Raw genomic sequence first — 27009 nt, 5'->3', positions numbered from 1 at the left:
AAAAGATCTACAAATTCTATTTACAGATTTGACCCAAATTCTCATATTTGATTTATAACATATTAAAGAAAAATCTTTATCCAAATTTCTAAAAGTCCAAAAGAAACAATTAACAATTGCAATAAAATGTATCAGCATTTTGTGCATATTTTAAACTAGACACGATTTATATATCCTTTGAGAGGACCTCCGAAGACTGCCAATTGTTGCATAACCCGATATAAACATAAATATAAATGTAAATAAATAAATATAGCACATCATCAATGTTTGGAATAGTGAAGAAAACTGTTTACAAAATTTAAATGTCAGCAGAACATGTGTTGCAAGGCTTTATGACCAAAAATGAGGGCCTAATTTGATTACAGTGTTCCGAATAAATTTATGGTTAGGAAAGCTCAACAGACAGATGCTAGGTTCTTCAAATTGCCCCCATACAAATCAACTTTCCTGCAACATGTACTTATATATGCTGCAGACCAGTATTCATACTTCTTCACATATAGCACAGCCCCAACAAAGGTGTCGTTTAGACTTCAGCTGGGAGGAAAGCCCATCTTTTTCAAGGGCAAATTTCCTCGGAATAAATTGCAAGATTTACTGTGTACCTGCAAAGGTTGTGTTTGCTTTGAACAAAACCTGATTTGCATCAAACTTTGTCTGTGTCAAGATTATGAGGTTAACCTTGGTTAACAATGATTTTTTCTTTGGGTTAAAAACCAGTCTGTTGACTTATTTCAGAGGCGAAATGATAGAGTGATAGTGACACAATATTTATAAAGTATCTGAAAGAAAGCCTTTAAGGAATAATTATAATGATATAAACTACATTTTAGCAAATTATTAAAAGAATTTCTATCAATCTTTATTTAGACCCCTGACCTAACTTTAGGTGAAAATAAATATCAAAATGGCATCATTTGCCAGGTGAGCAATTCAGGCTCTTAGGAGCCTTTACTTTTCTTTTATTTTTATACGACCGCAAACAAATTTTGGGGTCGTATATTGCTGTCAGCATCGTCGTCATCCAAAGACATTTGGTTTCCGGACAATAAATTTAGTTTTAGTGTATGGATCTCTATGAAATTTAACCAAAAGGTTTAGGAATTAGGGGCCAAAAAGGGGCCCAAAACAAGAATTTTTCTGGTTTCAGGACAATAACTTGTGTATAAGTATTTTGATTGCTCACAAGGTACAATACCACAAGTAGAAGGTTGGGATTCATTTTGGGGGTAATTGCCCAAACTGTTCAGGAATAAGGGGCCAAAAAGGGTCTAAAACAAGCATTTTTCTAGTTTTCAGACAATAACTTGTGTTTAAGTGTATGGATGTCTCTTAAATTGTACCACATTTTACAAAAAGAAAATGTCTTCTATTGTTATTTTTTTGGAGAGGGGGAGGGGGGTAACAAAATTTTGGGGGTGGGGGGGGGGGGGTCATTTTTTTTTCCCTCAAAATTTAAGAAATTGTCAATTTTCCAAAAAAAAATTTGGGTTCACAATTTATTTTGCTAATTCTTTGTATATAGTCTGAAAACAGATTTACTAAGTATTGCGCAACAGCACAGTGTATTGAACAACAGCAAGAAATCTTCAATTGAATTTAAATTCAAATCATATAACCAATTTCAAGTTCTTTGACTACATTTATTCTGTGTCAGAAACCTATAATGTGTCAAATATTTAATTACAATCCAAATTCAGACCTATATCAAGCTTGAATATTGTGTCCATTTTTGCCCCAACTGTTCAGGGTTGGACCTCTGCAGTCGTATCCAGCTGCGCTCGGCGAAGCAGTTTATTTTATTGTTTTATGGTTATAATATATTTTGGTTGCTCATACATGCAATTATCTATTCTTGCATTAAGGATGTTCTGCTTCTGAAATTCAGAATAAAGCTTTTTCATAGATGGAGTTTTTTTTATTAGATAATGTGTTTGACATCAAATTTATGGATAAATAAAGACCCATGTGTTTGTTTATTATACCCCCGCTTTAAAAAAGTGGGGGTATACTGTTTTACCTCTGTCTGTCCATCCATCCATCCATCCGTCAGTCCGTCCATCCTTCCCATGAAAATTTTTCGTCTCATCTTTCTCAGGAACTACATTACAAGGATTTCTGAAATTTGGTTTCAGGGGTTATATGAGTCAGCTATAGCGTGTGATGCGTTTTCAGATTCATCACTTAACAATTTCCTGTTTACCGAACACTTATATCATTTTACACATGACATCCAAGTTGAAAATTTTCGTCACATTTTTCTCAGGAACTACATTACAAGGATTTCTGAAATTTGGTTTCAGTGTTTATATAAGTCAGCTATACCCTGTGATGCATTTTCAGATTCATCACTCAACAACTTCCTGTTTATCGTCAAGTATTTGGGCTGGGGGTATCATCAGTGAGCAGTAGCTCGCAGTTTCACTTGTTACATAGGCATTTGGAAAAAAATATTTGGCAAGAAATTGAATTTGCTAGATTTTTCATTCTAAATGTATGTAGAGAAATGAATTTGTAAAACTGAAGAAAAACAAATAACAATCTTATAGAATATTTTATTGACAGTGTAACTGTAAATGATTTTCTAAACATATTTAGGGCTATTCCATTAAAATGTATGTGGAAGGGACTTTAAAAAAATCCCAATAACCAAGAACCATTTTTTAGATAATTTTGCATAATGGTAACAGACGCATACTGAAAAAAGACCCATGACCCACATTCAATAATTAAACTTCCCTTCCTACCCTCCCACATACATTTTAATGGAATAGCCCTTAGGGGTTACTGGTAAAAATGCATTGGGTAGCAAAAATCTAGTGTGGATACAAAATTTGAAAGCAGATAAAATGTGATAAGCATATATCTTTTGTGCAATTGAAGGATCTTTTTAGCATGTGATTGCTGCCATGACTATTTAGCCAAGTTGAAAATGTAGTCCATATAAAAAATAAGAAGATGTGATATAATTGCTAATGAGACAACTCTCCACAATAGACCAAATGACACAAAAATTAAAAACTATAGGTCACCATACGGCCTTCAACAATGAGCAAAACCCATACCGCATAGTCAGCTATAAAAAACCCTGGACTGACAAATGTAAAACAATTCAAGCGAGAAAAATAACAGCCTAATTTATGTACAAAATAATGAACGGAAAACAAATATGATACACAGAAACAAACGACAACCACTGAATTACAGGCTCCTGACTTGGGGCCGAGATAAAACGATATTGTACTGGTTTTTTGTGTAGTTTAGGTAAAATGTTGCCCTTAAAGTCAATTTTTCAACAATTTTTGGTAAATTTTTGTATTCATTTACAAAAATCTTCTCCTCTGAAACAACTGAGACAAATTTAACCAAACTTGGCCACAATCATCATTAGGGTATCTAGTTTTAAAAATGTGTCAGATGACCCAGCCTACCAACCAACATGGCTGACATGGCTAAAAATAGAACATAGGGGTAAAATGCAGTTTTTATACGACCGCAAAATCGTATATTGGTATGACATTGGGGTCGTCGTCTGAAGACACATTGGTTTTCGCACAATAACTTTAGTTTAAGTGAATGGATCTCTATGAAATTTTACCATAAGGTTCAATACCACAAAAGGAAGGTTGGGACTTATTTTGGGGGTTATGGTACCAACAGTTAAGGAATTAGGGGCCAAAAAGGGGCCAAAAATAAGTATTTTTGTAACTTCCAGACAATAACTTGTGTGTTAGTTTATGGATCTCTCTGACATTGTACCACAAGGTTCCATATCACAAAGGGAATGCTGGGATTGATTTTGGGGGTAATTGCCTCAAAATTTTAGAAATTAGGGGACAAAAAAGGGGTAAAAAACAACATTTTTCTAGTTTTATGACAATAACTTGTGTGTAAGTGTATGGATCTTTCTGAAATTGTACTACAAGGTTCCATATCACAAAGGGAAAGCTGGAATTGAGTTTGGGGGTAATTGCCCAAAACGTTTAGGAATAAGGGGCCAAAAATAAGCATTTTTCTAGTTTCCAGACAATAACTTGTGTTCAAGTGTATGGATCTCTCTGAAATTGTACTGCAAGGTACCATACCAAAAAGGGAAGGCTGGGATTGATTTTGGGGGTAATTGCCTCAAAATTTTAGGAATTAGGGGCCAAAAAGGGGCAAAAAACAAGCATTTTTCTAGTTTCAGGACAATAACTTGTTTGTAAGTGTATGGATCATTATGAAATTATACTACAAGGTTCCATATCACAAAGGGAAAGCTGGGTTTGAGTTTGGGGGTAATTGCCCTAAACGTTTAGGAATTTGGGGCCAAAAAGGGGCCAAAAAACAAGCATTTTTCTAGTTTCCAGACAATAACTTGTGTTCAAGTGTATGGATCTCTCTGAAATTGTACTGCAAGGTACCATACCACAAAGGGAAGGCTGGGATTGAGTTTGGGGGTGATGAATCATAAGGGGATTCAAAAATTTTTGGGGGGGGGGGGATTTTTTTTGTCCTTTTTTTCCTTTTTTTTTTTTTTCTAATTTTCCATTTTAAGTTGGTTATTATTGATTTATATATTAAAGCAAATAATAATGATATGGTTTGAATAGGTAAATTAAAAAAAATAAAGTTCTTAGACCTTATTCATTCTGTGTCAGAAACCTATGCTGTGTCAAATATTTAATCACAATCCAAATTCAGAGCTGTATCAAGCTTGAATGTTGTGTCCTTACTTGCCCCAACTGTTCAGGGTTCGACCTCTGCGGTCGTATCAAGCTGCGCCCAGCGGGGAGCATTTTATTGGCTTATATCTCTGAAACTAAAGCAAGAGTATAATGGTTGCATTATTTCATGCATCAATTGTAAACAAAAATATCAGGTGAGCGACACAGGGTCCTTGGAGCCTCTAGTTTCAAAAAGTTTCAGAGCTGTATCAAGCTTGAATGTTGTGTCCATACTTGCCCCAACTGTTCAGGGTTCGACCTTTTAACCTCTTGGTCTTGAACGATATTGAGGTCCGCCCTAATAACATGGCCATAGGGATCATATCTGAAATTCGAGATTCAGTCTCAAGTTAGAGGAGTATTATTTTTTACACTGACGTCTGATGTTACTGACGAATAGTTAAAAATTAAACTTCTGCTGGTTTTTTTGTATGTATACGAAATAATAGGTAATTCTGTGTTATCAAAATCAGAGTCATTGAATATACTCGATAAGTTGATGAAATCAATACCCTCTGTTAATATATTTAATTTTCTCTGCTTAAATGATGAATGCCATCCAGATGATTTCAGTTTCTGGACAATTTTTGTCTCGCCTTAACAGAGTCAAAAAGCGAGACATAGGTATGCTGTTTCTGGCGGCAGCGGTGGCGTCAACGATGTATAAGTTTGTGATTAGGTCTAGTTTATAGTGAACCACTAGTGGTAGGTCAATGATATTTGGTATGCAGTTGTATTAGCATTGGCACATCTCATTTCCATGGAGATTATTTGGCCCTGCTCCCTCAGTCATGGTCTATTGACTTTGAAACTTTTGCTTCGTTTACATGTATTAGTTTGTGATAAGGTCAGTTTATGGAGAACCACTAGTGGTAGGTCAATGATATTTGGTATGCAGTTGTATAAGCATTGGCATATCTCATTTCCATGGATATTATTTGGCTCCACCCCCTCAGTCATGGTCTATTGACTTTGAAACTTTTGCTTAGTTTACATGTATTAGTTTGTGATTAGGTCAGTTCAAAAGGGAACCATTAGTGGTAGGCCAATGCCAATATTTGGCCCCGCCCCCTCAGTCATGATCTGTTGACTTTGAAACTTTTGCTTAGTTTACATGTATTAGTTTGTGATAAGATCAGTTAAAGGTGAACCCCTTATGTTAAGTCAATGATATTTGGTATGCAAATTTGTTGGCATTTGCAAGTCTCGTTTCCATGGAGATTATATAGCCTCACCCCTAATCATGGTTCATTGACTTTGAAACTTTTACATAGTGACATGATAAGTCAATGGTATTTGGTATTTTGTATTAGCGTTGGCACATCTCATTTCCATGGAGATTGTTTAGCCATGTACCTTCAGTCATGGTTCATTGACTTTGAATATTTGCATAACTTACATGTAAAAGTATTGCAATTTTAATTTCAACATTTGCATTATCAAAATTACAAAAAGGCGAAACATATCTCTGTGTTAACAGTTTATTTAGCAATAAACAATGTCTTAACCAAATGTAATTTAATAATGTTCCAGGTGGTGAGGAAGATTTCTGATGATTTTGAGGTCAATAGGTTGAAGGTCAAGGTTAGGGCAGCTATTGCTAGGCTGAAATGTCTTTTGAACCATATGTCAAAATTTTACCAAACTTAATTTTGGTTAGGTAATGATGCCAGCTGAGAACGCCTTATTGATTGCAATTAATATTCAGGTTCAAAGCTGTTGATAGACAGAAATTCATGCAAACTTTGTTTCTGGGTGTTATCTTATGAACCATTTGTCCAACTTTTACCAAGCTATGTTTGATAATGCAGAGTGTGCTTATTTTGTGGCCATTAGGCCAAAGATCAAGGTCAAAGCAGCAATTGATAGACTGAAATTTGGGCAAAATTGTGGCTTCTGTTTTTTTGCTCACCTGGCCCAAAGGGCCAAGTGAGCTTTTCTCATCACTTGGCATCCGTCGTCGTTAACTTTTACAAAAATCTTCTCCTCTGAAACTACTGGGCCAAATTTATCTAAACTTGGCCACAATCATTATTGGGGTATCTAGTTTAAAAAATGTGTCCAATGACCCCGCCTGCCAACCAAAATGGCTGACATGGCTAAAAATAGAACATAGGAGTTTAATGCAAGTTTTGTCTATTATTTTGAAAACCATTATAAATAGAGAAAATCTGACAGGGAAAAATTGTTCAGAATGTTGAGCTCTAACAATTGTTTATATACGTCAAAACTTTCAGATGACTTCTTATAGGAGTTATTGCCCTTAAATGACAAATTTTATCTTTTTTTTTCATTTTTATATGACCGCAAAAAAATTTTTGTGGTCGTATATTGGTATGACGTTGGCGTCGTCGTCGTCGTCCGAAGACACATTGGTTTTCGCACTCTAACTTTAGTTTAAGTGAAGGGATCTCTATGAAATTTTACCACAAGGTTCAATACCACAAAAGGAAGGTTGGGATTGATTTTGGGGGTAATGGTACCAACAGTAAAGGAATTAGGGGCCAAAAAGGGGCCAAAAATAAGCATTTTTGTAACTTCCAGACCCAGACATAACTTGTGTGTTAGTGTATGGATCTCTCTGACATTGTACCACAAGGTTCCATATCACAAAAGGAATGCTGGGATTGATTTTGGGGGTAATTGCCTCAAAATTTTAGGAATTAGGGGCCAAAAAAGGGGCAAAAAACAAGCATTTTTCTAGTTTCATGACAATAACTTGTGTGTAAGTGTATGGATCTTTCTGAAATTGTACTATAAGGTTCCATATCACAAAGGGAAAGCTGGAATTGAGTTTGGGGGTATTTGCCGAAACGTTTAGGAATTGGGGGCCAAAAAGGGGCCAAAAAACACATTTTTCTAGTTTCCAGACAATAACTTGTGTTCAAGTGTACGGATCTCTCTGAAATTGTACTGCAAGGTACCATACCACAAAGGGAAGGCTGGGATTGATGATGGGGGTAATTGCATCAATATTTTAGGAATTAGGGGCCAAAAAAGGGGCAAAAAACAAGCATTTTTCTAGTTTCAGGACAATAACTTGTGTGTAAGTGTATGGATCTTTCTGAAATTGTACTACAAGGTTCCATATCACAAAGGGAAAGTTGGGTTTGAGTTTGGGGGTAATTTCCCTAAACGTTTAGGAATAAGGGGCCAAAAAGGGGCCAAAAAACACATTTTTCTAGTTTCTAGACAATAACTTGTGTTCAAGTGTATGGATCTCTCTGAAATTGTACTGCAAGGTACCATACCACAAAGGGAAGGCTGGGATTGAGTTTGGGGGTGATGAATCATAAGGGGGTTCCAAAAATTTGGGGGGGGGGATTTTTTTTTTTTTCATTTTTTTTCTTTTTTTCCTTTTTTTTTTCTTTTAAAATTTTCCATTTTAAGTTGGTTATTTCTGATTTATATTTAAAAGCAAATAATAATGATATGGTAGGAGATACACACCAAACAGGATGTGTAAATTATTATATAATAAGTATTGTGCAATAGCAAAAAATTTTCAATTGCACAGTATTGCACAATAGCAAGAAATCTTCAATTGCACAGTATTGCGCAATAGCAAGAAATCTTCAATTGCACAGTATTGCTCAATAGCAAGAAATATCCAATAGCACAATATTGTGCAATAGCAAGAAATTGTCAATTGTACAGTATTGCGCAATAGCAAGAAATATTTAATTGCACAGTATTGTGCAAAAGAAGATACTTCTTATAAATTGCTTATTTCTTAACCAATTTCAATGGGGTTTTATTCTTGAATTCTTGGGGTTCTTTATTATGCTGAATCTAACTGTGTATTTAGTTTTTGGATTTTGGGCCCCATTTTTAAATTGGTCCACATTGAGGTCCAAAGGGTCCAAAATTAAACTTTGTTTGATTTTAACAAAAATTGAATTCTTAGGGTTCTTTGATATGCTGAATCTAAACATGTATTTAGATTTTTGATTATGGGCCCAGTTTTCAAGTTGGTCCAAATCGGGGTCCAAAATTAAACTTTGTTTGATTTCAACAAAAATTGAATATATTGGGTTCTTTGATATGCTGAATCTAACCATGTATTTAGATTTTGGATATTGGACCATAATAGGTGAATATCCAATTTAATAAATTTTTAAGTTCTTAGACCACATTCATTCTTTGTCAGAAACCTATGCTGTGTCAAATATTTAATCACAATCCAAATGCAAAGCTGTATAAAGCTTGAATGTTGTGTCCATACTTGCCCCAACTGTTCAGGGTTCGACCTCTGCGGTCGTATCAAGCTGCGCCCTGCGGAGCATTTTATTGCCTATTATCTTGAAAATTATAATAGATGGGTCAAGATGCGTAATTCATTTCCCATAGGCGGTAATGGTAACATTTTCCTCTGTTGCTCAGTCATTATCGTTAACTTGAATATTTATGATGGCTCATATCAGAGCTAAGACATTTATACATGTCTGGTTAAATTTTCGGGATGGCAAGTGAGATTAGTTTTCCCAAAACTTGCCGGACCCGAAAGATGGTTAAAAAATGTCACTCTCCTCATGAAATAATCCCAAAATTCTGATCATAAAATTAAATAAAAAATTTGTCATTTCTAATCATTTATTTAAGATCAAATCTACATATTTCTTTTCTCATCACATCAGCTCTATAAAACAGTTCTTATATAGTTCAAATATGTCCATTTTTAAAATCACAGCATCCACAATTGTATGGCGGACTGATATCTTTTTTAAACTATGTTATCTGAGTTCCTCATCTCAAGGTCCATTAGGGATATTGACCCAGATAGGGAGAAACTTTAAATTGCAAAAATGATCAGCAAAAAAAGTTCTACAAATAAGTCTGCATGGTCAAAATCGTCATTCGACTCCTTATTAGAGCTATTGCCCTTTGATGACGATTTTTACCAACTTTTTGCGTTTTTATACGACTGCAAAAAATTTGTCGTCGTCCGAAGACACATTTGGTGTTTGGACAATAACTTTAGCTTAAGTGAAGGGATCTCTATGAAATTTTACTAGAAGATTCAATACCACAAAAGGAAGGTTGGGATTGATTTTTGGGGTTATGGTACCAACAGTTAAGGAATTAGGGGCCAAAAATAAGCATTTTTGTAACTTCCAGACATAACTTGTGTGTTAGTGTATGGATATCTCTGACATTGTACCACAAGGTTCCAAATCACAAAGGGAATGCTGGGATTGATTTTGGGGATAATTGCCTCAAAATTTTAGGAATTACGGGTAAAAAAAGGGCCAAAAAACAAGCATTTTTCTAGTTTCATGATAATAACTTGTGTTTAAGTGTATGGATCTTTCTGAAATTGAACTACAAGGTTCCATATCACAAAGGGAAAGCTGGAATTGAGTTTGGGGGTAATTGCCCAAAACATTTAGGAATAAGGGGCCAAAAAGGGGCCAAAAATAGCATTTTTCTAGTTTCCAGACAATAACTTGTGTTCAAGTGTATGGATCTCTCTGAAATTGTACTGCAAGGTACCATACCACAAAGAGAAGGCTGGGATTGAGTTTGGGGGTAATTGCCTCAAAATTTTAGGAATAAGGGGCCAAAAAGGGGCAAAAAACAAGCATTTTTCTAGTTTCAGGACAATAACTTGTTTGTAAGTGTATGGATCTTTATGAAATTGTACTATAAGGTTCCATATCTCAAAAGGAAACCTGGGTTTGAGTTTGGGGGTAATTGCCCTAAACGTTTAGGAATTTGGGGCCTAAAAGGGGCCTAAAAACAAGCATTATTCTAGTTTCCAGACAATAACTTGTGTTCAAGTGTATGAATCTCTCTGAAATTGTACTGCAAGGTACCATACCACAAAGGGAAGGCTGGGATTGAGTTTGGGGGTGATGAATCATAAGGGGGTTCAAAAAATTTAGGGGAGGTATTTTTTTTTTCTTTAAAATTTTCCATTTTAAATTGGTTATTTCTGATTTATATATAAAAGCAAATAATAATGATATGGTTTGAATAGGTTAATTAAAAATTTTTAAGTTCTTAGACCACATTCATTCTGTGTTAGAAACCTATGCTGTGTCAAATATTTAATCACAATCCAAATTCAGTACTGTATCAAGCTTGAATGTTGTGTCCATACATGCCCCAACTGTTCAGGGTTCGACCTCTGCGGTCGTATCAAGCTGCGCTCAGCAGAGCATTTTATTTAAAAGATTTTTTGGATTTTTTTACTTTTCTTTGGTAAATTGTTTGAAGAATGTAGTGGTAGGTTTGTTGGTCATTCTTGAAGATATTGATTTGATAGTATATAGTTATATCATGACAAGTTACAGATCAAGTTGGAATTTTGTTACAGTCTGATGATTTTGTGCAGAGTTATGGTCTTTGGACATAGAAAATTCACTTAAATAATTAGTTTTCAACAGTTTTTTTCGTCATGCTTGAGGATTTTGACTTGATATTTTTATGTAGTTTACACCATGACAAGTTATAGATCAAGTTAGAATTTCGTTCCATTACAATGAATTTCTAACCGGTAGGGGACTATGTATTGCCATGCAATACTCACAGAATGCTTGTTCTATATATGTATGTATTGTTGTTAAAATTCTGATGCAGGGCCTTTAAAATTAGTTACATGTATTTACATGCACGTAATTACATGTCAACATTGGTCTTATAATTTTTTATTGAAACTTTTTATTGGGGCTTTTGACATGAAGACTTGTTGTATGTACCTATCACATGTATGTGTAAAAATTCTATGTCAGACAGATCTGGTTTTTTTTTTTGGGGGGGGGGGAGGTTTATGTCGCCTTTCAGCGTTTTTTGTCTCAGAGTTTCTGTTTGTTATGTGAACCCTTTCATTTATTTTTTTTTTAAATATTCAGGACTTTTAGAACATGTAAAATGTAAATACTGTAATACATGTATTTACATTACCTGCAGCATAAAATTTATTTTTTCAGACATTAAGTTTAAAAATGACACCTCTTATTTGGCTGCACTTAAAATATAGAAATATCATTTAAATGTATAAACCATTTTAGATGGGGCTGATTTTTTTAGTTAAACCAAATATATTTATAAATCTTTATTAAGTGTACCAAGTTTCAATACTATGTATGTTCATTGAAGAGGGGCAGTAGGACCTTTATCGTGAATGCTGAATTCCATGGGAATTTGGAATAAGCACTTAGCAGGAAGCATTTTATTTCATGTAGATTTGGGATGCAAGTTTATAGTATACAATTTTACAAGAAAACGGGATGATGTTTTTATTTTGACAGGAAGGTACCCCCTCCTACCCCCCTTCATTGAGTGTATGTTCCAAAGTGAGTTTTATATTTACTAAAATTCAAAACAGGTGAGGGACAGAATCATACAGATAAAAATGATACCAGAATTTTAAGTTCTGACAAAGAATTTGGCCAGTTCCCCTTATCCTAAAGGAACATATTCTTTGCAGAAAAAAATATATGCCTCAATTATTATTCAATGTGACAAATGTTTTTTTAAAGATTATACCATTAAATCTTCCAGCTGATGTTTCATCTTTTTTTTTGGCTGACTTCTGTTCTGTATTCTGAGACATCAGGATTTAAAAGGCATTTGGTTGTTCCGCCGGTGCATTGTTGTTTAAATCATTTAAATCATTATCACTTCTGTGATTTTCTTCCTCCCTGTTGATCTCAAAAACTACATACTTTAATGTCTCGTCAAATTTTGTGCACAATACTTATAGGTTCATAAAATCAGGTTTAAAAATGTTGACCCAACTTTTGTCTGCAACTTGCAAGCGGACATCGTCCGTCCTATTTAATACAACATCACTAACATCTTCTAAAACTTCCTTCCATATGGTGCTTAATTTAAAGCTATATAGTCTATTCGATACGACGCTTTTCACCTTTCTATTTGGATACTTCAATTTTACTGACGTTGAAATATTTGATAAATACAGAACAAGTTCGGGTACGATCTCCAACTTCCGGTTTTGGTAAAAAAAAAAATGTAGAGAAACACACTAAAAAAAATTTGAGTCTGCCGTTTTTTTTTTCAGTCGGTCGACGTGTGGGGAAACAAACTTTATTTTAATTTTGGCCTTAGACTTTTTATAATTTGGATATGCATTTTCGTATGTTATAAGTCGAATATAAGAATTTGAGTCAAATCGGTGAACATGAATTTGACAGCTAATGCCCCTTTAAATGAGGATTTTTTACCCACTTTTGGGTTTTGAGCAAAAACTAAAGAAGATAGTGAGAAACTAAACAGACTAAATGATCAGCAATCCAAGATCAACAAAAGGGAGATTTTTGTCATGAATTCTATTCTCGTCTACAATGTTGGAGAGTGTCCTTTGTTAAATATGCACATAGACCAAGGTGAGCGACACAGGCTCTTTAGATCCTCTAGTTATCTTATTAACCATTTGTGAAACTTTATCAAACTTGGTCAAATGCCCAATTAGATGAAAAAGACATATATTAATTTAATGGTCATTAGATCAAAGGTCAAGGTCACAGTAGCTATTGATCGACTAAATTTGAGGCAAAATTTTTATATCTTTTGAACCTAATGTCCAACAGTCACCTAACTTGGTTTAGTTATGCCCCTTGGGATGAAGGAAATCTCTGTAGATTTTTTGTTCAGTAGGTTAAAGGTTAAGTTCGCAATACCTATTTTCCATCCTTATTATTATACCCCCGCTTTAAAAAAGTGGGGGTATACTGTTTTACCTATGTCTGTCCGTCCATCCATCCATCAGTCAGTCCTTCCGTCCCATGAATATTTTTTGTCGCATCTTCCTTAGGAACTAATTTACAAGGATTTCTGAAATTTGGTTTCAGGGTTTATATAAGTCAGCTATACTGTGTGATGCGTTTTCAGATTCATCACTCAACAACTTCCTGTTTACCGAACATTTGTATCATTTTACACATGATAGGCAAGTTGAAAATTTTTGTCACATTTTTCTCAGGAACTACAATACAAGGATTTCTGTTTGGTTTCAGGGTTTATATAAGTCAGCTATACCGTGTGATGCGTTTTCAGATTCATCACTCAACAACTTCCTGTTTACCGAACACTTACATATTTTTACACTATTAAAATTATCCACTTGCGGCAGGGGTATCATCAGTGAGCAGTAGCTCGCAGTTTCACTTGTTTATTTATTGTCAGCTGACTTCACATTTTTCATCACCAAAACCTGAAAAATCTGGGGTTTATTTTTGTGCTACAAATTTATAAAGATCACAACTCAGCTTACACAGCCATTTTATTAGACAAGTTGTGAGAAATTTTTTAAAAAAAAGCCATATAATTGTGGGATACCAAATAATAATTGTTTCATTTAGTAAAATTTTCCTGTTAAACATGGAGTAAATGAAAAAAACAGAATTATCATGGATCTTAATGATTTTATTTGTACAAACAGCAAATGCATATTGATGTTTATTGTTTAAATCATATCCAAAGTTATGTTTCACATATATTGTTTTTCAGGGAAGCAAAGAAGAGAAAGGAGATGGGGATGGGAAAAAGAAAGCTAAACAACCGTCAGTTTGGGTAATTAAATGTATTGCATATTCGAAAAAAAAATATCTTCTGGTAGATGGGGGGGGGGGGGGGGGGGTGTCTAGATTAAAATCTATAGAATGTTTTAATAATTACTAGAAGTAGTTTTAATCATGCATTTTTGTCTCACCTGCTACAAAAGTCGCAGTATGCGAGACTTAGGGATTACGATCCAGCGGCGATGTAAACTATTTCTATAAAGCTTTATTTTTCAGAAGGTAGAAGACCTGGATGCTTCATACCTGGTATGCAGATACATTATGTTACGAAGTTTCCGTCTATCATATTCCATTGTCCTTGACCTAATTTTCATGGTTCAGCGACTGCTTGAAAATATTTTTTTACCGTAATTTGCCGTGTATAATACGCACCCTTTATATCCCTCCAAAATTGTGAAAAAAAGTATAAAAAAATAAATGAAAAAAGTAAAAAACAAAAGTAAAAAAAAAATTAAAAATTAAAAGGTAAAGAAAAAAATAGAATGGTAAAAAAGAAAATTAAAATTAAACCAAAAAAAAAGTAAATAATAATTTTTTTTTTTTTTTTTTTTAAGTCGAGTTCACTGTATAAAGCCTTTAAAAGGGAACAATAAAACCATGTACTAAATCTTCTTTTAAGTCTATTGAAAGATAAAAATAATAAGATTGATTGTTCAATTAAATTATTTTAAAGTTACAAACATTTAAATGGTAGAGCTTTTATCATGTAATTAACATTCATTAATTTTATAAAAGTAAAGTTATTAATTAAAGATCCCTTTTGAAATCAATGTTTGTCTAAGCTTGTCCAAGCTGATGCTGTAGCTGTTCAAATATTGTAAAAGTAATAATTAGAATGTTATGGAACAAAGGATTAGACCTCAAACATTTTCAAAGTTGATTAGCAGTAATTAAAAATTGATGACTCTTTAATCCGATATTTCCTTTTCATTAGTTTAAACAGTATTTATTAATGAAAAATTACAAGAATAAAATATTACAATACAATGTTAGATAAAGTTCAAATATGGGATTCGGAAACAAGTTTGAAAAAACTTATATAAATCCATCTCCCAAAAAAAAAAAAATAACATCTATTTAACAAACAATATTACATACCAACAGTATATTCAGTTTAAGGTAGCATATGATAAACTGAATAAATACACACACAAAAAAAGAAAAGAAAAAAAAAATACAACTAACAAATAAAATAAATTAAAAGAAAGAAAATGTGAAACAAAAAAAATAAATGAAAAAAAAAAAAATGAAACAGTCAACTCTACTTTACGTAAGCTTTCTTGATAGACAGTCACTGGAACCAACACACATGTCAGATTATAGTCATTTACGACGGACAATCCACTCGATTTTACATCATTTTTTTTTTTTTTTTTTTTGATATATACAAGATCAATTTTCAAAACGTTTTGTTTTATTTATGTATTCAGAAACTTTATGAAATATTTGCATATTGTCCTCGTCAGATTTTAAACTGTCCCCATATAAGATAATCTTAAGATTAAAACAAGAGACCGTCCCGATAGTATACCTTCGAATTTCATTATATTTTGGACATTTGAGGAAGTAATGAGAGGTAGTTTCTACACGACCACAGGAACACAGTGCGTTTTCGATAAGATTTTTTTTAAATAGATGGTCCCTTGGAACACTACTCTGGAGTCTGAGTCTTGCTAAACATATCTGTTCTCTTCTACAGCCTAAGTGAAAATACAAAGGTATTTTATTAATATTTTGAGAGAGATACGTCTTAAAACCCGATTTTGATTGATTTAAACGAATGTCGTCTGGAATATCATTCACTTTCATTGATCATGTTGATTTAGAGCACTGCCTGAGGTTATTATATTGAACACCTGTCAAAAGTTGACATGATCATTCAATTGCTACACACCCATACTTAATCCTTAATTACATTTTAAGCTCACTCATTTTTTTAAATTACAAATAAAGAAATAAAATAAAAAAACGTCTTGAACATATAAAATAATGAAGAAAAAAACGCTATTAATAAAAATAAACCAAAAAAATCAAAAAACGTGTATATTTGTGTATAATACGCACCCCCTCTACCAACTTCTTTTTTGGGGTAAAAAAGTGCGTACTATACACACCTAAAGACAGTATGTTTTATTTTGTCATGTGAATTTCTTACTTATTATGAGCAATAGGATAACTATATTTGGTATATGGGTTCCTTGCAACATATACATGTCCATCAGACAGGGTTCACCTGACCTCAACCTCATTTCATGGATCAGTGATAAAGGTTAAAGTTACGTGATTAGGTCTGTTTCTCAAATACTAATAGCAATAGGTCTGCTATATTTGGTGTATGGAATAATTGTAAGGTGAACATGTCTGTCTGGCAGGTATAATCTGACCTTGACCTCATTTTATGGTCTGTTTTTCAATTACCATAAGCATGGGTCAACTATATTTGGTATATGGAATAATTGTAAGGTGTACATGTCTGTCTGACATGATTTATCTGACCTTGACCTCATTGTCATAGACCTATAAAAATGTTGAATTTATGTAATACTTTTAGTAAAACCTTTATCTTTAAGACTTATAAGCAGGAGAGACATTTCAGTGTGTGCACTCTTGTTACCCTTTCTGTGCTTTGGGCAAAAACTATAGAAGATAGAGAGAAACTGTAAACAGAAAAATATGATCAGCATTACAAGATCAACAAAAAAGAGACTTTTGTCATGAATTCTATTCGAGTTCACGAAGTTGGAGAGTTTCCATTGTTGAAGATGTTCATAGACCAAGGTGATCAACACAGTCTTTAGAGCCTCTAGTTTTTATACACCCATTTACGGGACCTATAATGGTATATCGTTGTCCGTTGTCAACATATCGGACAATAACTCAAAAAATGCTTCAACCAATTTTCATGAAACTTTGGTGAATTGTTTATATCTATTGACATAAGCTCTCATTCGAATTTTATAAATTTTAGGCTTTACTTTTCCAATTTATGGGATTTTATTCATAAAAAAGGCAGGATTTTCTAGTTTTCAGACAAAAACTCAAAAATGCTTCAGCAGTTTTCATGCATCTTTGGTGACTGATGTATATCTATTAAAATAAGCTCCCTTTAGTTTTTTTTTATCAACTTCTGATATGACATTGAGGAGTTATGAAACTTTATTAGATGAAATAGCTACGGGCGTATCATGGGCTCATGGCACAGCTCTTTATTATATTGCTGTAATAATTCACATGTATGGATATGATATTTTTGTTATTAAGTCAGATTGGCTTAGCTTACAGAATTGACAGTGCTTTCAATTTTATTTTGTAGAACATTTCTTCAGATCAGGGGTCTCCAATAGATCATGATCTTGGTCCAGCCATTGACCCTCACTCTGTCAGAAATTACAAGAAGATAAAAGATGTAAGTTAATGCAATTATGTTTTTAAAGAAAGTATCATGTGATTTTAGTTTAGTTACAGAACTGTATGAACATTTCATAAATCACAGAAATTACTGCATATGACCTGTTCTTCTAGTCATAACAATATATGCAGCGCTATTGATTTTTTATACGACCGCAAATTTTTGCGGTCGTATATTGGTATGACATTGGCGTCGGCATCGTCCGAAGACACATTGGTTTTCGCACAATAACTTTAGTTTAAGTGAATGGATCTCTATGAAATTTTACCATAAGGTTCAATACCACAAAAGGAAGGATTGGATTGATTTTGGGGGTTATGGTATCAATAGTTAAGAAATAAGGGGCCAAAAATAAGCATTTTCTAGTTTCCAGACAATAACTTGTGGAATGGTGTATGGATCTCTCTGAAATTATACCACAAGTTTCCATACCACAAAGGGATGTTTAGGATTTGCTTTTGGGGGTTATGGCTCAAACCGTTTAGGAATTAGGGGCAAAAAAGGGGGGAAAACAAGGGTGTCCTGCTTAATGGACAAATACTTTAATACAAAACATAATTTAAAGCAGTGTCAGGGAGGTAATTCAAATACATCATTTGAATTACCTCCCTGACTGCTTTTAAATTATGTATAAAGTAATGGTTAATGAACAATTAAGACAATTTAAAAGCAGTGTAAGGGAGGTAATCCAAATACAACGTTTTGATTACCTCCCTTACACTGCTTTTAAATTATGTTTAAAGAAATGCATATTTATTAAGGAAGACCAGTAAAAATATCTGCAAATGTTGCCTCTTTTTTTTTTTACAAAAAAATCCATATGTAAGATTTGACACCATATCTTAGATTCTATTATAAAATAGATTAAGTTAGCACTATGGTAAATTTAAATGGGTGATTATGGTTGCAAACTCCATTGGAAATTTGAATTGAGATTATGACCATATCTTGAGGGAAAGAATTTTTTTTTTCCATTTCATATATCTTTTATTTATTCAAAAGAAACTTCCCACAAGAGTTCTACAGTGAGCCCAAGCCCTTAAGCTTTCAATTGATACCAAATTTTACCTAATATTTTATATACAAATTTACAGTTATGTGTAGGAACTATTTTGTTTTAAAATATGTACTACATGCTTGTATGTTTTTTCTGACTAGGCCCGAATAAGTGGTTCTATACCTTATACACTCAGTTATCAAATTGACAGTCAAACTGGTTCCACTTACTATGTAGATATAAGAAGATGTGGTATGAGTGCCAATGAGACAACTCTCCATCCAAGTCACAATTTGTAAAAGTACACCATTATAGGTCAAAGTACGGCCTTCAACACGGAGCCTTGGCTCACACCGAACAGCAAGCTATAAAGGGCCCCAAAAATGACTAGTGTAAAACCATTCAAACAGGAAAACCAACGGTCTAATCTATATAAAAAACGAGAAACACTTATGAACCACATCAACAAACTACAACTACTGAACATCTGGTTCCTGACTTAGGACAGGTGCAAACAAATGCAGCGGGTTTAAATGTTTTAATAGGCGCCTCAACCTTCACCCTACCTGAAACAAAAGTGTAACATCACAACATAGAAAGACACACTATAAAATATCAATTGAAATGGCTTAACTCAATCAAAAGACATATTAACAAAAACAAGTGAACATACACTGAATGAATAAATTTGATCTATGACACATTGTAAATACAAAATTAATAAAACAAGGGGGTTAGATGTTTAACAATATCAGAAAGACAACCATAATCTTGGACAAAGTAACGTACACAGGTAAATAAAAATAATTTTGTTGTATTAAAGGTATACATGGAGTACGGAAATAATTTTTACCAAATAAATAATTTTGTTGTTCCTAGTATGAGAACAAAAGTGAAAATTTATCGTCATACTTAACACTTATCAAAGGTGGTATATATTAAAAATAGTGAGACTAGATATAACACTGCATAAGTAAACATTAAATAACAAAAATACATTACAAATTGTATCAACAGGTCAAATTAATGTCTTGATGACACATTTTTGATATCACACTATGATTGACCATGATGTATGTACAAAATTTATAATACATCTTCAGAAAACTTCAGAACACATAAAAAAACTTTTGAAACAATATATATTTAGTATTTATATAGGTATGATGGCAACATATGACTTAATATGTAAAACAACGTTGTGTTTTTTTATGCCCCTGCCTTATCAGAGGGGGCATTAGGTTTTACCCTTGTCCGTTCGTCCAAACGTCCCAAAGTTGGTTTCCATTCTCTAACTTTAGTTTGCCTCAACCAAATGTTATGAAACTTATACACAATGCTTATTACCACAAAACTCAGATCAAGTTTGAATTTTGGTGGCATCACTTTAACCGTTTTAGAGTTATGCCCCTTTACAAACGGAAAAATTGCTGAATATTTCGTTTCCGTTCTCTAACTTCTGTTTGCCTCAACCAAATTTTATGAAACTTATACACAATACTTATTACCACAAAACTCAGTTCAAGTACAAATTTGGGTAACCTCACTTTTACCGTTCTTCAGTTATGTCCCTTTATAACTTTATATGATATGCAAGCAGAGGCATCATCTGTGTCCCATGGACACATTCCCCATTTATTTGCCTATTATCTGAAAAACTTTAACAGTTAGATAATAACTTAAATAAGCAAAAATGATCAGCAAAACTAGATCAACAAAGAAGAGTTTTTGTCATGAATTCTATTCTAATCCACAAAGATGGAGAGTATCCATTGTTGAAGATGCACATAGACCTAGGTGAGCTACACAAGCTCTTTAGAGCCTCTAGTTTACTTGTTTATCAAATAAAAGCTTGGATGTATGTTTCATATTAGATTTTGATGTTCAATATTGTAGATTTTAAAAAGACTGACAAGGTTATGTGTACAGGAAACAGCTGACCCTAGTGTTCACAAACCAAAAACACATGAACAGAGACTGTTGAGAAACATGAGTGCCCATCAAGTGGTGTTAGAATTGTTACAAATTCCATATGAGACTGTTAGTATGAGTTAACATTAGATGGTCCATGTGTGCTACTATAGTAGACTAAGTGAATAAAGTCCTTAATAAAGGTTCATTTTGGAAATTGATACATATTAGAATTAAGACATAAGCATTGAATTATTGCAGACAGTCATTTTTGACATGGGTGTATCCAATTTACACCAATATATTATTGTCAATGCAGAATGGTAATTTTCAAAAATTTAGGAGGAGGGTGGGTCTTTCTGCGATTTGACCATATGTTATTGAAAAGCATGATAAATGCAGGGTATCCAATTTTATTTAAAGACATCTGCTGTAAGTGAACAATTTGACATAGATCATAAAATGTGATTTCCTTACCATTGGAAATTAGTTAAGTGATATTGTGATAAAGTCAAATTGGACTGTAGAAGTGCAGACATTGAATAACCTCATGAAATCTTATAACTTGCTATAGGAGAAATAGGAGAGTATGATTTGCATTGGGACTGGTAAGAACATTTTCAAATAAATACAATTAAAATGACTGCCTAATTACCTAATTTGTTATCTTAAGATGTTGAAGCATTGGCTGTGAGAAATAAATGAAAATCAATAAAACTATTACACTTCTGTTGAATAATCAGTTTTAATCCTTTCCTGTTCATTTTGTTCTTTTTTTAATTTAAAGATAGAGAATATAAATGCAGTTAACACATTCTTATTTTATACCCTTATTATTTAATAACACAAAATCAAAAATATCACAAAATAAGTAAATAAGTCAACCAATGAGCATAATATGATTTTTTAAGGTTAAATGTAGAAGTGAAAAGTTATTGAAAGATGTGATGTTTGTTTTTTCTGTTTATTTTTCAGAATGATGACATTAGAATGCATGAGGTGATGAGATATGCACACCAGTTTTTGCAGAGCTTCTGTCTCAAAAATCAACAAAACCAGGCCTTGTTACACCAAAATATAGAACTTTTTATGACTCCAGGGGTAAATATAATAGTTCAATTTGTTGATTATCTCCTTATAATAAAGCTTCAGTAACTTCAATTTTGTAGTTCATCTTGATCAGAAGGTGAAATAGGAAGCCATCATCCATTTGTCTAAAAATGTTGGAATATAGCTTACACATCTGTGATCTAAAAAGTCAATAAATTCTCTCATCATCTGTAAACACTGCATGAAAATTATTTGATAGGTCAACAGTTTTCCCTTCATTCAGGCTACAACAGATTTTCCCTTCATTCAGGCTCCTATAGATTTCCCCCTTCATTCAGGCTACTACAGATTTTCCCTTCATTCAGGCTCCTACAGATTTTCCCTTCATTCAGGCTACAACAGATTTTCCCTTCATTCAGGCTACTACAGATTTACCCTTCATTCAGGCTACAACAGATTTTCCCTTCATTCAGGCTACTACAGATTTTCCCTTCATTCAGGCTACTACAGATTTTTCCTTCATTCAGGCTACTACAGATTTTCCCTTCATTCAGGCTCCTACAGATTTTCCCTTCATTCAGGCTACAACAGATTTTTCCTTCATTCAGGCTACTACAGATTTACCCTTCATTCAGGCTACAACAGATTTTCCCTTCAATCAGGCTTCTACAGATTTTCCCTTCATTCAGGCTACAACTGATTTTCCCTTCATTCAGGCTACAACACATTTTTCAGATGCAGTATCTGATACAGAGTTGCCAAAATTGTTCTTTTTTTCTTTAAGTCATTGGGTCCTAGATCTATCTTCTAGTTCTAAACACTGTAATAACAGATTTTAAATGTTAAATTAGAGTTTTCCAACCAACCAAAATGCTTTTAGCTTGAACTATAATATTATTAGAGGATTTTTCTTCATCCTAAACTATTCACGAAAACCATGTTACTCATTTTCACTTTGTTTATTGACAGATGACTTCTAGTAAATTATTATGCAAGATAATATAACTAACCTCTTGAAGAGACAATATTATCCCACTCATGGAAACAAAAAATCTTGACCTTATGGCCCTTTGATTGTTTTTGTAAAAATAAAACCTAGACACATATATTTATATCCCCACTCACAGAGACAGTGGTGTACAGCTATCACCTTGTCCATTGGTCTGTACATGTTACTCAGCATCTGTAATAAGAAATAATTTGATATATTTTCAGGAACTTGATAGTGTCGAGGCGACCCATTTATGCTATTTCAGATCTCCGGTCAGTCATTTTTTGTTTGACATTACTTTTGAGTTTTTATTATACCCACTGAGCATGGAATTTTTTGTGTTGGTTTACTTATTGTTTTGGCCTTATTTTTAATGACTGGAAATAAAGGGATACCTCTTAAATAACATTACAGAAAAGTTGTAATAACTCAATATTAACTTGTTAGGTTTATTGTCTCCCCTCAACAAAGTTGTGGATGGAGACGAAGGTGTGCTGTTTCCAGCAGCTTTAACAATTTGTTAAAAGTTTGTGATTAGAGCAGTACAAGGGAAACAACTAATGGTAAGTCAATGATATTTGGTCTGCTGATGTATTGGCATTGGCACATCTTATTTCCAGGGAATTGTTTTGCCCTGTCAATCTTGGTCTATTCACTTTGAAACTTTTCCTTAGTTTAAAAGTGAAAGTTTGTTATTTGGTCAGTTTGATGGGAACAGCTAATGGTAAGTCAATGATATTTGGTATGCAGCTGTATTAATATTGTCATATTTCATATCCATTGAGATTATTTGGCCCAGCACCTCAGTCATGATCTATTGAAGTTGAATAATTTGCATATGAAAGTTTGTGATTTGGTCAGTTTATGATTAACCACTAATGATAAATCAGTTATATTTGGTATGCCTTTGTATTAATGTCAGAAGATCTCTTTTTCATGGAGAGTATATATGCCCTGCCTTCTCAGTCATGGTTCATTGACTTTTGAAGTTTTACATAGTTCACATGTTAAATTTTGTAATTTGTTCAGTTTAAAGGGGTATTCTCATGCATGTTTTCCACAATGCCATTTTATTTGCTTTGGATTAAACGTCTCATAAATATCCCATTTAATTTGCACAATTTCTATATGCTCAATAAGGGCGTATCATGCGCTCTTGATACAGCTGTTTATTCATATATTGCAATATAAGTGCTTTATTAGACCATTCAAATTTGGTTTACTTCTGCATAAGTGTCCTTTCTTTTCAGCTTGAAACCGAATTAAGTCTATCCTTTTAAAAGTAATTTATCAAGTGATATTTGAGTTTTTACATTATTTTTAATTTTTCTGAAAGGTGTATTTTTGAAGTAATTGCCAAAGGCCATTTATATATCAAGTCAAATTTCCTTAGCAATTAAAAGAGTTACTTAGAATCATATTTGCTATAATATTATGGTCAAGTCTTGTGAATCTTTAATTTTTATCTCCCCTGTAACATGAGTCACAGAATATAAGACATAGAAAAGATAGTCTGTGGGCAACAACTATTGTTAGAAGACCTGGATACTTCGTATAGATGCCTTAATAAGTGGCCTGAAGTTTGCTAAAGTGCATATTTGTTGTCCTTGACCTTGTTTTCATTGTTCAGTGACTGCTTAAAAACTTTATCCGTAAAAAGTATTTTTTTATCACATGATTTTTTCAGTTATTATGAATGAAACGTCAACTATGTTTGGTATATAAGATCAGTTCAAGATGTCCATGTCTGCCACGTAGGGTTTGTCTGTGTGATAAGCTCTGTTTCTATAAAACTAAGCAAAAGGTGAAATACATTCGGTGCATTGAATGATTGAAAGTGTTTTGCAGAGTTCACCTGACTTTGCTAATTTTCGTGGTTTATTGGACAGTCATAATGTGAAGTTTTTTTTATTAGGCTAGTTTTTTTTCAGATATAATTAGCAAGAAGTCAACTTTATTCTGTGCATAGAATGATTGTAAGATGTACATTGTACATGTCCAGCATTTTCCTGGTTCACTGACCAACATTAAGTTTATATGATACCTGTTTCTTAAAGACTGTCAACTTGAAAGGAGGATGTTCACGAAGGGCTAGGATTGGCCCTTAGATTTTGATGTTTTTTTAATCAGACCAAAATACTACACATTTCACATAGAAATACTTGTGATAATACTATTAAGACAAAAATACATTTTTTTGGCACCTTCCTTTAAAATTTATGAAGCTATGACCCCTTAGATAAACATTATTTGTATTTTAACGTCAATTTTGGTAAATTTTTCCATAATTTTAATTGTTTTTGGCATAATTAGCCTTGGACGCCATCCACGATCCAAAATGTTTTTATATTGATGAATTCTATATCAAAATTGGAATCTTTTGGTAACAAAACATTTTGGATTGTAGGTGGCGGCCAAGGTTTTCCTAAAGCTTTTAGGTCTAAAAATTGCACAAAATCATCTTATTTTGACAAAATTTCCAAAATGGGCTTACTTTGGAGAATATAATGTACTTTTATGAAAAGAACTGATTTATTTAGCATTAAGGCTGTTGAAATAGACCAATTTATGAACCAAATTGTGACCGTTTGGTGTTTAATGATAAAGTTGATATTTTAGGCCATATTGTGCCATAAGTGAACCTTGTCCTTTAATTATGATTTGTAAAGTAGGTGAGAAATTTCTGTGTTTTCATAGTTCATTTAAACTATTTTCAGATTTGCTGATAGAAAGATATATATATATATATGAAGATAAACATTAAATCAATCAAATAAATTTTTTGAACCTATTATAGAGGACGTGCTTTAAATTAATATCAATTTATAAATTGTTTTAACTTTCAAAATTGACTTTTTTTTAATATTTCTAGTTTTGCATTCATCTGATAAATGTAAGGAAATTTAACATGTGCTTATCATATAATCACAAGACTATTGTTTGCTTTATCTACCTAGTATCCCACTGTGCAAATAACCAGGAATTGTTTAGATATTTCATTTATCAATTATTTGTAATTGTATTTAATGTCATGACTTCACAGACTCAAGCACATGAAACCAAGGACTTGGTCCTTTTATTTTATCAATTATTTTGGTTGTTGTTATTGTCATGAATCCACAGAGTAGTTAACTGAAAACCTAGGGCTCGTCATCTGGTCTCTTACTAGTCAGCAACTGGGGTGACAAAGTTGCTTTTAAGTAGAAATCTTACGACAAAGTGACTATTAAGTAGCAAACATTATTTGCTTTCACAATATCCAAATAGTTAAATCAAGTTGACCTGAACATTTGCCCTTGTTGCCTTAAGTTAAAGAAAGTTTACTTAATGCACTCTTGTAATAAAATGCACCAAAAAAGAAATGGAATTGGTTCCAAGGAAAAAGTTTCCTTTTTTTATTCCTCCGATTTTCTTTTGATGCAATTTTCTAGCTGCATTGTCCAGAACATTCAGTTTTGTTTTGTTTTTGTTAAAAAAAAAAAAAGGTTGTAGCATTTTTTTATCTTCCAAGTGGCACATATTTGTTTATTGTTTCAATGGAAATTACTCTAACAAACTGACTATTTGGATCCTGAACTCCACAAGCAACTGCATACAATTTCATTTAAAGGACAGGGCACTGTAATTTACTGTGAAATAATAGCAGGGTGTCACTTTAATTAGACAGTATCTAGAACAAACACTTTGTACTATAAAAAAGAAACATACAACTAGAAATGTACGTATCCATTAGACTATTTTGCATTAAAATGTAAGTATCACTGAAGGAAAAACTTTCAATTCTTGTACAAACAATATGATCAGTGAAGTATAAAATTAAGCATTTTCCAGCTTGCTAATAACTAAAAAGTGTTAAATCAGAAATATATACTCAGTGTCTGTGGTTCAGGGCATACAATACCGTAGCATGAACAGATATAATAAAACATCCAAATTCGACATGTTGTTATCACTCAGTTTCTTTAATAGGCATTCAAAATTTGTGGAAATACAGTGAGGTCTTCAATTCTGTTGTATGAATTTTAAAGCTATTACAAAGGATGCACATAAAATTTATTTTGAGGCATTAAACTCAAGGTAAATGATGACTGGTTTTCTAGTAACAATACAGTGGTTCTTATCAGGTTGTGATGTACAATATTGCATTAAGTTTTAGTGCCAAAAATCAAATTTACACTAGCATTAAAACAAATCAAATTCCAACATTTTAGCTTAGACATATATTTGTGTTCATTGATCAGTATTTATATTTTGTGATAAGATCTGTTTCTCAGATACCGTAAGCAATAGGTCAACTTTAAATTTGGTGTATGGAATCATTATATAGTCTACTTGTCCATCTGCTAGGTTTTATTTGACCTCGACCTGATTTTCATGTTTCATTCATAATGTTAAGC

The 27009-nt window shown here is 33.0% G+C and overlaps 1 protein-coding gene across 3 annotated transcripts in view; it reads left to right on the top strand.

The window, feature by feature from the left end:
- LOC127701548 (inositol 1,4,5-trisphosphate receptor type 1-like) overlaps positions 1-27009 on the top strand; it is a 405533-nt gene that overhangs the window by 212597 nt on the left and 165927 nt on the right. For 2 of the 3 annotated variants that reach the window (XM_052205479.1, XM_052205470.1), the window contains 5 exons: positions 14184-14246; positions 17568-17660; positions 20557-20700; positions 21547-21672; positions 22837-22884. In XM_052205479.1, coding sequence (XP_052061439.1) covers positions 14184-14246; positions 17568-17660; positions 20557-20700; positions 21547-21672; positions 22837-22884 — 474 coding nt within the window. The remainder of the gene's footprint in view (positions 1-14183; positions 14247-17567; positions 17661-20556; positions 20701-21546; positions 21673-22836; positions 22885-27009) is intronic. The other variant, XM_052205488.1, reaches the window with a different exon arrangement.

The sequence above is a fragment of the Mytilus californianus genome, unplaced genomic scaffold (genome assembly GCF_021869535.1).
Source record: "Mytilus californianus isolate M0D057914Y unplaced genomic scaffold, xbMytCali1.0.p SCAF_1, whole genome shotgun sequence".
Classification (NCBI taxonomy): domain Eukaryota; kingdom Metazoa; phylum Mollusca; class Bivalvia; order Mytilida; family Mytilidae; genus Mytilus; species Mytilus californianus.
The sequence above is the reverse complement of the archived record's forward strand: the minus strand, read 5'-3'. Positions and strand labels throughout refer to the sequence as shown.